The sequence below is a fragment of the Macaca nemestrina genome, chromosome 17, assembly GCF_043159975.1.
Source record: "Macaca nemestrina isolate mMacNem1 chromosome 17, mMacNem.hap1, whole genome shotgun sequence".
NCBI lineage: Eukaryota > Metazoa > Chordata > Mammalia > Primates > Cercopithecidae > Macaca > Macaca nemestrina.
The window spans coordinates 67,453,808-67,466,223 of record NC_092141.1 but is presented as its reverse complement, the minus strand read 5'-3'; the positions used below and the strand labels follow the sequence as shown (position 1 = coordinate 67,466,223).

Below are 12,416 nucleotides of genomic sequence, written 5' to 3'. Positions count from 1 at the left end.
CGACCGGCCCCCAGCCCCAGCTCGGGAGATCTTCAAACCCAGAATCTCTGCCTTGGTCGTCTTTGAAGCCCTGGCCCCTGGCACAGCGCCTGGCACCTGGAGGGTGCTCAATAAATGTTTGCAAAATCGAATTCTCTGTTGAGCAGGTGTCCACCCCTCCACTCGAGGAGGGTGGGTTGTGCGGCCGGAAGGGAAGGCTGGCTGTGTGCCAGGGCGGGGGGGACACAGGCAGGGGGCTCAGGGAGCGGGAGAGCGGGAGAGCGGGAGGGGGTACGACGCCGGCTAGCGGAGCCCGGCCCGGGGGGGGCGGCGGTGCCAGACGCGGAGGGCGGCCTCTGCTCCTCCCCCGCCTCCTCCCCGCGCCGCGCCTCCTTAGGCTCCGCCACCCCCGCCCTGCGCGGCGGCCGCAGGGAGGGGCCCAGGAAGGCGGAGCCAGCGGCGGCCCAGGCTCGGAGCACCCGCGCGGCTCCCGTTCGCGGGGCACACATCCCGGCGCGACGAGGTAGAAGGCGGCGCGGGCAACGGACGAGGGAGCTGGGCGCCGCGGCGGGAGGGGCGGGAGACCGGGCCGAGACCCTCCTCTGGTGCTCCCAGGCAGCCTCGCGGCCCACCGAGCCCACCGCGGGGGTCTCAGCCCCGCCCCTCGGCCCCCGCCTCCCTCTTCCCGCGCCCGCCCTGCCGCGCGCCCCCAGCTCCCTGCCGCTCTGCGTCCTCCGGGACCGCCCTCCGAGGTCCCCTGGGGTCGCGGCTTCTGCGCCCAGCGCGCTCCTTGTTCGTCCCACAGGTTCCTTCGGAGAGCGAGCGGGAGTCGGTGCTCGGCCTCCTGCGGGGAGCAGCCCAAGGGTGAGTCCGGCGTGGCGGGGCGAGGCGGGGGCTGGAGGGCCCGGGGCGGTTCTTATGCCTCTTAGTGGCACCGGGGCTCGGCGCCGCGGGCTGGCTCCATGTTTGTGGAATGAATCAATCATGACTCTCCTTCTCCTCTTCCTAAGGAGGACTTTTTGAGGTCCACGTGCTGCAGAGCACCTTGGGGGGCCTCCTGAGATAGGGGTCCTCCCCGCATAGTGGAAGCCCGACTCCCATTTCTCCCCCTCCTCTCTGCACTCCAGTCTGGAGACTCCCTTTGGGTTGGGTCTTGGGGGGTCGGGGAGAGGGGGCTTGTAGGCCCAGCCAGGTAGTTGTGGAAGGTGGGTCCCAGCGGGGGCTTGAGCCAGGGCTCTTACAAGGTTATAGTGGAGGGGGTGCGCTGCGGAGGACAGCAGACACTGTCAGGCAGGGTCACTTGGCACCTCCAAGGCCAGCCTGGAAGAGCCCGCTGTTTCTTCATCAAGAAAATGGGAACATTCGCAGTCTTTTCTCAGGACTTTGTGCAGACAAAAAATTTATCATAGAAATCACCCCACACAATGCTTGGCACATTGAGAACACTCAGCACATCTTAGCTTTATTTCCTTCCTCTCTGAAAAAAGTGAGCAGAGTTATTTGTTCCCATCTTCTCTGTCCACAGCTTGGTCTCAGAGAACACAGTAGAGGTGTAGTCAGTTTGTTGAATAAATATGCTTGATGGAGCTTCAATACCCACCCCCACCCCCTTCTCCCAGAATCTGCAGGGAGAGGTCAGGACGTGACAACACCAGCATGCCAGTGCTGTCGGAGGACTCTGGTAAGTACCTCCCCCGGGCTGAAGACAAGAGCCTGCCTGGCAGCCTCCAGGCCCTGGCAGTGAGAACCTGGGGAGAGAATGTCCTCACGGCAGGACCGAAGTGCTGTTTGAGGCCCCACTCGGGCTCCTTGGGGGCAGGGAGCACCCACTGCGTTTGCTATCCTTTGTTTTTCTCACCTCTCCCCAGGTTTGCATGAAACCCTGGCCCTGCTGACCTCCCAGCTGAGACCTGACTCCAACCACAAGGAGGAGATGGGCTTCCTGAGGGATGTTTTCAGTGAAAAAAGCCTCAGTTACTTAATGAAGGTGAAGTCCCACGTCATCCTGCCTGGAAGGGTGTCTAGAGGTCTTTCTAGCTGTCTGGGGCTGTCTGAGGTCATCCTAGTCATCTCCCTGCCCCAGGAAGGCCTTCACTTGCCCACTGCACAGGACTTTCTCTTACGGTGCCCCATCAGTGGCCCAGTCTGCTGCCTCAGTTGTCCCCACAGCCATGGGTGGGATGTGTGGTGTCCAGGGTGCATCTGAAATACTCTGTCTTTGCAGATTCATGAGAAGCTTCGCTATTATGAAAGGCAAAGTCCAACCCCAGTTCTGCACAGCGCTGTGGCCCTCGCTGAGGATGTAAGCCCCAGGTTTCTCCTTAGAGCGTCTGCCCCACTCCCTACCCTGTAGAGTTCCTTCATCTTGCCTCGTTTGCTTAGTCTGGGGACACCAGGAATCAGGAGCCCAAAGGTGAAGAGGTGTTTTCTTCCCTTGTCCTCCTCTTTCTCTTCCTCTCTCTGGGTTCCCCGAAAGGCAGGGAGGAACCGGTGAGCCTTGGACTGGGTTGGGAGACACTGACATGGGGCTGCCCACTCTCTGTGTGTTCTGGAGCAAGTCTGTTTCCTCTGCTGTAAATGAGAGCATTGGACTGGCTGAGCAGTTCCCAAACTGCTCTGAAGACGGATGATTTGAATAGGTCAATTAGACATTGTATCTGTGCTTTCCTGAAGTCAAGGGACCTAGAGTGTGTCCCCGCATACTGGCTCAGGCTTCTCATTTTTTAAAGGAACGCTTCTTAATTTCTTGTGGACCTAGTCGTCTGTGTTGTATGGTTGGGGAAAAGCCATTCTGGTTGATTACTAAGATCAGCTCCTGAATAAACTCTCCTAACCCCAGGAGATGGCCTGGGGAGGGATGGGTGCAGCCTGTGGATGCAGAGCCCTGGGCCCTTCTCCACTGTGGAATGTGATTAGGGGCACATTAGATTGCCCGTCCCAGGCTCAGCGCTGCCTGTCCCACTGGCTCTGTGATGTTAAGTAGGCCACTCAACCTCTCTGAGCTCCCATTTCCTCATTCATAAAATAGCATCTGAGAGCCAGGTAAGCCCAGGTTCAAATCCTAGCTGTGCTGTATATGAGCTCTGTGACTTCGGGCAAGATGTTTAATCTCTGAGTCTCAGGATTCTCATCTGTAAAATGGCAAAGTAACAAGACCCTCTGCATCGAGTTGGTTGCAGGGTTCAGTGAGAAGATCCACATAAAGCAGAAAGCACATAGGGCTTAAAATGGTGGCTCCTTGGAGGATGGCCCCGTCGAGCTGCTCCTGACCCCTGGTGTGATGTTCCCGGGATCATCGTCCTGGGGTGGCTGAGGGTCTGCCCCTCAGCCCCTGGGGGCTGCAGCTGGGTGGGCCCTTGGGTCTGTGACCCAAAGAAGAAGGACCCAGCAGATGTGGGGCAGGGGCACCTCTAGCCATCGGTGGCGCCTGTCTCATTCTCTGCAGGTGATGGAGGAGTTGCAGGCCGCCTCCGTGCACAGTGATGAGAAGGAGCTGCTCCAGCTGCTGTCCACCCCGCACCTGAGGGTAGTCACGCAGAGCCCCTGCCCACCCATGCCTCTGTGTCTCCTGGGATGGGGGTGGAGGGAGCTCTCCTCGTGAGGCTGAGGAGTGGAGACTTCTGAGGGAGCGATCCTCAGCACTAGTGTCTGGGCGGTTGTCTCTCTGGCATGGCATCTGCCACCCTCCAGACCACCACCTAGCCACGGCCTGCTGACCCTGTGAGTGGCGGGCCAGCCCTCCTTTTCTCTTGCTTTCCCGACAGGCTGTGCTCATGGTACACGACACGGTTGCCCAGAAGAATTTTGACCCCGTTCTCCCGCCTCTGCCTGACAATATCGATGAGGATTTTGATGAGGAATCTGTGAAGATCGTCCGCTTGGTGAAGAACAAGGAACCCCTGGTAGGTGCTGCTGCCTGCTTCTCTCTAACCCACTCTTCCCCTGCCTCTCACCCCCACCCAGAACACTGGGACAAGACCCTCCCCGAAGTCTTCAGAGTGAGTGACAGCAGCTTTGCCGGGGCTGCTGCTCGTCCCTGTGGCGCCTCTGTGTGCCGGGCACCTCTTCCTCTGGGTGGATACAGCCCCTCTCAACTGTGGCCAACCCGCTTTGTGCAGTAAATAACCTGCACAATTGTATAGGGTGACCCTGATCATCCTTTAAGCCAGAAATGGACAAACTACAGCCCAAGGGCCAAACCCAGCCCACAGCTTATTTTTTAAAATAAAGCTTTTTTGGAGCACAACCAGGCCCATTCACTTACAGATAGGCTGTGACTGCCTTTATAGTGCGATGGCAGAGTTGAGTCATTGTGACAGAGACTGTGTAGCTGGCCTAAAATATTTACGTGTGGCCTCTTACAGAAAACGTGTGACAATGCCTGCTCTGAATATTGAGGAAGCACGGGGCATTCCTCTCCCCAGTAGACTGATTGCTATCACTTTGGTCCTGGTTCAGCATTGATTTACCGACCAAAGGGACAGTGTTGTTTATGAGATGCACGGAAGTGGTGGAAGCCCAGAGAATTGAGATTGGCTCCAGAAGATCCCACAGCTGTCATTCTCTATTTCCAGCTTTCCCCAAATGACCTCCAATGAGCCTCTTCTGCAAGCAGACGAGGATCTCTCCTCTCCCTCCTGTTTCCTCACCTGTAAAATGGAGCAGCCATCCATTGATTTAGCAAACACGTTGTGAGCCCTCCTATCCAGGCGATATTGGGTGCTGGCAGTTCAGAGCTGAGTAAATGATAGATAGCAATGCTGGAAAGTTCTCAGGTCTGGGGGGGGCTAGAGAAGTCCTGGGGTTCTTAGTTGATGGCCTCTCTAGTAATAATTATTTTATGTACTTCAAATAGATGGCACGGATGATGTTAACAATAACTGTGCAAATGTGTTTGCAGTTACAGCCACTAATAAGTGATTAACATATGTTGAGTGCTTACTGTGTACTAAGTGCATTGCATGAATCCTTGCAACAACACTGTGAGTTTAAATGCTATCCCACATCTCACAGGAAACAGGCTTGAAGAGGATAAGAGATTTCCTTGCTAAGGCCACATGCTTTTTGTAAATGGTTGGAACTGTGTTCACACCCAGGGCTGTCCAGCCCTAGAGCTTAGCTTTTAAGCTTTCTGCTGTCCTGCTGCAGTCCAGCCTCTGTGGTGCAGGAAATCGAGGGCTCGTTAGTTCCTTTCTCATCCTAAGTGTCATCTCTGCTGTGCTTCATGGGCCAAGTCCTGGTCCCGAAGCTCTGGTTGGGGGTGCATAATTGGTTTCCCTCAGCAGCAGCAGAAGGCCTGGGTAACCCTGTGATTGGGTAGAGGCAGGGTGAGAATTAGCTGGCACGTATCATCCTCATTATTAAATGTCTTTGCAAGTGGTAGGAACTGTGATATGACAGAGATGTGATGGAGAACGTACTGGATTTGGCATCACAAAAAGCTTTCCCCTTTACCAGCTGGGTGACCTTGAGGATATTTAACTTCTCTGAGCCCCAGTCCCTCATCTAAAATGTTGCAGCATTATTGTGCCTTGTAAACTGTGAAGTGCAGGGCTGTACTAATGGGAGATGTTGGTTTTGTTTTGTCTTCAGCATTGGGAAGGTCCCCACTGATCTGCCCTCAGGACTGTCAGAGGGAGGGACTGGGGAGGCTGTGTTGGGGTCCAGAGAGTAGGGGTCTGAGATTTGGAGCTGCTGCTTAAGAACCTGCCTCTTTTGTCTCGGGTTCAGGGCGCCACCATCCGGCGGGACGAGCACTCAGGGGCTGTCGTGGTGGCCAGGATCATGCGAGGAGGCGCAGGCAGACAGGAGCGGTGAGTGGCGGCGTGCAAAGCTGGCCCACACCCTGATCATGGCCATTGTTCCAGAGCCCTCCACTTTTGCTCATAGCTCCCCTTACTTCTCTCCTATCAGACCACCTGTTTGGGATGTGCTTTGCTTTCTGGGGTTGTGGCTGGAATTCTCATCTATCTCCTTCCCAAGTCAGTAGAAATTTTAATAGAAAATATAGGCCAGCTGGGCGTGGTGGCTCACACCTGTAATCCCCAGCACTTTAGGCGGCTGAGGTGGGCGGATCACTTGAGGTCAGGAGTTGGAGACCAGCCTAGCCAACATGGCGAAACCCCATCTCTACTAAACACACAAACCTGGGAGGTGGAGGGTTGCAGTGAGGCCGAGATCATGCCACTGCACTCCAGCCTGGGCAACAGAGTGAGACTCTGTCTCAAAACAAACAAACAAACAAACAAAAAAAACCGGGCACTGTGGCTGACACCTATAATCCCAGCATTTTGGGAGGCCAAAGTGGGCAGATCACCTGAGGTCGGGAGTTCGAGACCAGCCTGGGCCCACACGGAGAAACCCCGTCTCTACTAAAAATACAGAATTAGCCAGGATTGGTGGCGCATGCCTGTAATCACAGCTACTTGGGAAGGCTGAGGTAGGAGAATCACTTGAACCTGGGAGGTGGAGGTTGTGGTGAGCCGAGATCACACCATTGCACTCCAGCCTGGGCAACAAGAGCAAAACTCCGTCTCAAAAAAAAAAGAGGAAAAAGAAAATATAGGCCATGCCTGGTGGCCCCCACCTGTAGTCCTAGCTATTCGGGAGGCCCAGGTGGAAGATTGAGCCCAGGAGTTTCAGGTTGCAGTGGGCTGTGATTACACCACTACACTCTAGCATAGGTGATGCAGTGAGACTGTCTCTAAAAAAACAAAAAAGAAAAAATTATATATTACATATATATGTCATATATTTTATTATAATACGTATTTTATATATACGTATATATATAAAAAATAGTCATGGAGTACTTTGGGATGATTGAGAAAAAGCTCATGCGTTGGTTTAGTCCAAGGACTGTGACAGTTAAGAATATAGCATGGGCTTGGGGGATTACTAACTGGGGCAGGGATGACACCCTTCCCCACCACCCCAGGTCTTGTCAAACCACTATTACAAAGAGAGTGTTTGTGCCCCAGATTCATTTGGGTAGAAAGGTTGAGAATCACCGGTGTGTGGAAGAGCTACTAAGCTGGGGAGACAAACCTCCTGATATAGGGGGATGTTACCCCCAAAGTCTGGGGGGTCACCGTTGCAGAGAATCCTAGACCAGCACTTTGCAAACATTAACGAGTACACAAATTCCCTGAGCATCTTGTTAAAATGCAGACTGATTCAGCAGGGTCTGAGCTAGGCTGAAGATTCTGCACTTTTAACCTGCCTCCAGGTGATGCTGATGCAGCCAGGCCAGTGTCCACTTTGAGTAGCAAATAGGGCCCTAATATGCCAAGACATTTGTCATTCAGGCAGAGGCTCATATTGTGTTTACAGTCTTAATGATGTCTTCACTGGCGCTTTTGTCTTTCCTTGTTAAGACTTAAGGACGCCATTCTAGGAGTATATCTGTAAACCTAGGAAGGTGAAGAGTTAATGATAATTTTAAAGAAGCAGAGGTTATAGCAAAAAGAACACAGGCTTTCTACATCAGAATAACTGTGTTTGAATACTGGCTTCATTATTTCATAGCAATGTGGCCTTATGCAAGCTGCTTAATCTTCCTGGGTCTCAGGTGCCAATTTGTAAAATGGAGATTTTACTGGGTGATTTGAGCCCTCCATGCCAAGTGAGGTGCCCAGCACTCAGGGGCTTAGTTCGCCCGAGTCCCACCCATCAACTTTAAACCTCGAGTTGGCCCTGCAGTGGGCTCCTCAGGCAGGCCCCTGTGGTGCTTGGAGCTCTAAGTGATTGGTGCTCAGGCTCTCCTCCTGTGCTGATGGTCAGTCCCTGTGTCTCCTAGGCCTGGTCCACGTTGGAGACGAGCTCCGAGAAGTGAACGGGATCGCAGTCCTGCACAAGCGGCCCGACGAGATCAGCCAGATTCTGGTCCGTGCTACATGCCTGCTAGGGATGTGCTGGGTCTTCAGACACCCAGAGCGGGGCGCTTTCCGGAGCCAAGGCAGATTCTGGCTTAGCCTTGCTGTTGTCCTGAGGAGGTGGCAGGCAAAGTGGCCTTATGGTGTGCCCCTAACGGTGTGCTTGGGGTATGGGGTGGCGGCAGGAGGAGGGGATCTTCCCTTCCATCTGCCTCTCTTAGACCCTCTTCTCAGCACAGCCTTCGTTCCTTCCCCTGGCTCCCTTTCACAAGGTCCCTCCTGGGTCCTGGGTCCTGGGTATGAATCCTGGCTCTGCCTCCTTCCAACTGTGCAACCTTGGACAAGCCATCAGATCATCTGAGTTTCCATTTCCTTTCCTTTAACGTTGGGATAGGGATTCTTTCTCAACCAATGTGTGGTTATCATTGGGATGCCAACATCTGGAAAAGGGTAAAGCCCTTCAGAAGTGTAAGGGGATTTCAAGGTATTAAATGCTTGGCTGAAAATCTCCGTGGTCCATTCTGGGGAGTTGAAGTCAAAACTGAAATTGTGAAAAGCCCCAATCATAGCTTGGTCCCCTTTATCCTCAGGATTCCTCCCCCAACCTGATACTCTTTGCTAACTTCTGATAGTTTTGGGGGCAGAAACAGGATAAGATCGGAAGAGAGGAGGCCCACTGTTTAAAGCCCTCTCTGGGCTGGGCCCAGTGGCTCACACCTGTAATCCCAGCACTTTGGGAGGCTGAGACAGGTGGATCACCTGAGGTCAGGAGTTCGAGACCAGCCTGGGCAACATGGTGAAACCCCGTCTCTACTAAAAATACAAAAAATTAGCTGGGCATGGTTGTGGGCCCCTGTAATCCCAGGTGCTTGGGAGGCTGAGGCAGGAGAATAGCTTGAACCTGGGAGGCGGAGGTTGCAGGCAGTCGAGATCATGCCAGTGCACTCCAATCTGGGCAATGAGAGCAAAACTCTGTCTCAAAAAACAAAACAAAACAAAAACCCAACAAAACAAAGCCCCCTCTGTAGAGGATGCAGACTGCAGGCAGGCCCTTCAGTCCTTTTGCCCAAGCTTGCTTTTTTGTGGCTTTGGGTGCCAACTTCCTTGTGCTGCAGAGCAAGGGTGTGGGCTGTCTGGGTAGTGGAGAGGCCAGGAGGTGGTCTGTTGGGCCCTGCTGTCCTGGTCCGACAGCATTCTTCCTTGTTGGGCCCCTGGCATTGGGCTGCAGGGTCTCTGTAGATGAGGGTGAAGGGAGCTCCTGGAAAGCTGGGCATGACCTGAGATTGGGGAGATGGAAGCAAAGAGGGAAGTATTAATCAGAGACCAGCCCCAAATCAGTCAGGAAAGAGGCAAAGGAAGCTGAAATGGGTTGTTCAGATGACCCAAGAGGAAAGCAAGGAAGGGAGCCCTCTGGGGCCCTAGTGGTCAGCAGGGATGGAGGATTGGAATTCAACACGTAGTCCTTGGGTTCTCATGGAAATTCTTCCGTCCCTTTGCCTTTTGAAAATACAGTTACCAACCCTCCACTGCTAAATTTGAACTGCCTTTAAAATAATAAAATACAAAAAAATACAAAAAGGTACAGTTACTTGGTTACTGAGTTTTGCTTTAGTTCATTCAACCAGGGCACCATCCTAGAAGGGTGGGCCTTGGAAGGCTGCAAGTCTGACTTTCTGAACATCAGTTTTTAGGCCTGAGAAGTAGAAGTTGAGCTCTTGGAGGGTTAGACCTGGTAGGCGAGAAGCTTCTGTTCTCTCTCGTTTCAGGCCCAGTCCCAGGGATCCATCACCCTAAAAATCATCCCAGCCACCCAGGAGGAAGATCGCTTAAAGGAGAGCAAGGTATGGGGAGGTGGGCCTGCGGCACCCTCTCTCAGCTTGAGAGATGCAGCTCGCTGGCTGGGGGCTGGATCCAGTCCAGCCTCTTGAAACAGTCATTCGGGAACCGATCATAGATCTGGTCCTAGTAATCTGTGCCCATTGAAGGACTTTAATTCCGTCACAAAGTGATTCATTTGTTTGTACCCTGCCTCTTTCTAAACAGGATTTGACGTGGCTTACTAATAATAAAAGACGAGGTTATTTTAATTGAAATAGAAACGCAGGGCCATGAAGAGGAGGAGAAGGTACCAAGTGTGCTGAATTCTGAACCAATTAAGTAACTGCCATTTGTTTAATTGTTGCTGAGCCTGCCTTATTTGGTCACCTCCTCTGTGCCAGGCACTCTGCCAGATGCTGGAGACAGGGACTCTTGGTAGCTTCAAGGGTTCCTGGTGCAGAAGGGCAGCAAACCTTTCCTTGCTATGTAATAAGTGCTTTGTCAAGATTCTGTACAAAGAGTTACAGTCACCCTTGAGGGTGTCAGAGTGGGGGTGTTGGAACTGAGGCCTGAAGAAGGTAAAGAAGAGTGGGACCTTGGCGGGGTCTGCCCATACAGAGGCTCCCTGGCATTCTGGAGAGGAGCACGTTAAGGGCGATGTGCTGGGACTTTGCGGGGAGGATGGTGGTGGGTTTTGCTGGGGAGGTGGGTTAAGCCTATGTTCTGAATGGCCTCAATGCCTTGTTAAGGGTTTTGGCATAATCCTTGCTTAGTTTGGGGCCTCTTAGAAGCTGCCCCTGAGACAAGGATTTTAATGCAAATGGTTTATTTGGGAAGTGACCCCAGGAAACACCAGTACAGGACTGGGAAAGGGAAGACAGCTGATCTGACCAAGGGTGTGTTATCAAGCAGGTTGCCACTATGGGCAGCTGGAGCTTAGTCCTGCTGGGAACTTGGGGAACTACTTCCTCCCCTGTGGAACACATGCCTCTATCATCCCACCCAGGGGCCCTGGGAGCTGGGCGATCTGTACACCAACTCCTGCCAGGCTGCACCTGGGGGATTAATTCCTAGCAACTTCTGCCTGCTGGATTAGAGAAGAGCAGGCTCCAGTGGCCAGAGAAAGTAAGTCCTTAGGCAAAGAGATGCAGGTGCTGGCAGCTGGCTGGAAGTCAGCCCAGGCTGCACTGAATGGTCCAGCCCTGGGGCATATGGGAAGCCATCCCACAGCCCAAGAGATAGTCCCATAGGTTCTAATAAGTTCTTAAAGGTGTTTGTGTGTGTGTGTGTGTGTGTGTGTGTGTGTGTGTGTGTGGTTTTTTTTGTTTTGTTTTGTTTTGTTTTGTTTTTTAGGATGGGAGTGGTATAGTTATATTTGTGTTTTAGAAAGCTCCCTGAGGCAGCCACAGGGAGAGGGTGGAGTGGGTAGAGGTAGAGGTTGGAGGCAGGGAGGCCTGGTAGAAGGCGCTTGTAAAAGCCCAGGAGAGACATTATTAAGACCTGAACTGTGAGATGGTGGTTGATGAGATAGAGAGGAGGGCATCACTTTGATTTCACAGTACATTTGGATCTGAGTTTCCTGGCAGCCAAGGCAAAAAGGATAGCATAATGAATTACATACTGTTGAGCAGAGAATGGAAGGAAGCATGCCAGTTTTTCAAGATTGATTCCCATACCTGCCTGTCAGTACTTAAAGCATGAAAGAAGAGATGTTACAGCATCTGGCAGAGAGGGAATGTCAGTCGATACTTCGAAGAATGTGGATTTGTAATGGACTATGTCTTCAATGACAGTTTTTTGCAGCAAGTGAAGAAATAATCTTTATATAGCTGTTTCTTATTTGTGCTCTTTGGTTAAATCCCAGGGCATAATATTTCCTGTTACCTGGTGGAAAGTGATTCTTTTTAGGGCAAGCGAATGTGGTCCCCATATGCAACTTTGAGGGTTCTGACTTGAGGAACCCTCTTTGAGGAAGAGAACTTGGTTTTCCTAAAGGACAAAATGAGTAGCCTGTCCCCCAGCCCATCCTTCTTGAAAATTTCTTCTTGATCCAGATGCTTGATTTGGGCTGGCCACTTAAGATCACACTCTTCTGAGTGCTTAGGACCCTGGTAACATCTGTGGCTGGTTAAGGGTATCTGTCCCCACAACATATGCCAGAAAGTTCTTACTGTTGTCCGATGGAATCTTTTCTGGTTGGCATATAAAGGAATACAGTTTGTATCTGTCTGAGGAAGACCCCTGATTCCTTTTTTTTTTTTCTGTTTGCCACTGAAGTGATTGGGCCCTAATGGTCTGAAAATAGAAATAAATAAAATTAATCCATGCCACCAAATTATAGAAGAGAACAAGGAAGTGTGAAAAATGCTGTGTACTCACACCATCTTCTCCAGAGAGGGTGACTCTAGAGTAGAGGGGGGAATTGGGGCTTGGCGGGGTCTATGGCAGATGAGGCAGGATTGAGCTGTAAGAGCTGTGGGTGTCAATTACCCACTGAAAAGTGATGGTGAGGAGTCAGTAACAGTAGTTTTGTTGATATTTGTGTTCTTACCCAAACATCTAGATTACTTATATAACAGATGGCTGCTGCCTTCCGTCAGCTCAGTTGGCGTGTCAAAAATAACACTTGAGTTAGAAATTGTGCTTGCCTTTACTTTTTGTTCCCAGGATTAGTTGTTGCTGTGTGTATGCTAAGAGGCTGTTATGAGGACAGCTGGTCAAGTAAATAAGGAAATATTTAGGTGA

At 52.0% G+C, this 12,416-nt stretch overlaps 1 protein-coding gene across 1 annotated transcript in view; it reads left to right on the top strand.

Moving 5' to 3' along the window:
* Window positions 1-431: 431 nt before the first annotated feature.
* Window positions 432-12,416, top strand: part of LOC105469459 (MAGUK p55 scaffold protein 3) — a 32,545-nt gene continuing 20,560 nt past the window's right edge. The window contains 11 exon segments of the mRNA XM_011720477.2: window positions 432-502; window positions 785-843; window positions 1,599-1,660; window positions 1,848-1,966; window positions 2,204-2,281; window positions 3,425-3,505; window positions 3,744-3,881; window positions 5,710-5,778; window positions 5,780-5,792; window positions 7,778-7,863; window positions 9,620-9,694. Of these exon segments, the coding sequence (XP_011718779.1) occupies window positions 1,636-1,660; window positions 1,848-1,966; window positions 2,204-2,281; window positions 3,425-3,505; window positions 3,744-3,881; window positions 5,710-5,778; window positions 5,780-5,792; window positions 7,778-7,863; window positions 9,620-9,694 (684 nt within the window). The 5' untranslated portion in view covers window positions 432-502; window positions 785-843; window positions 1,599-1,635.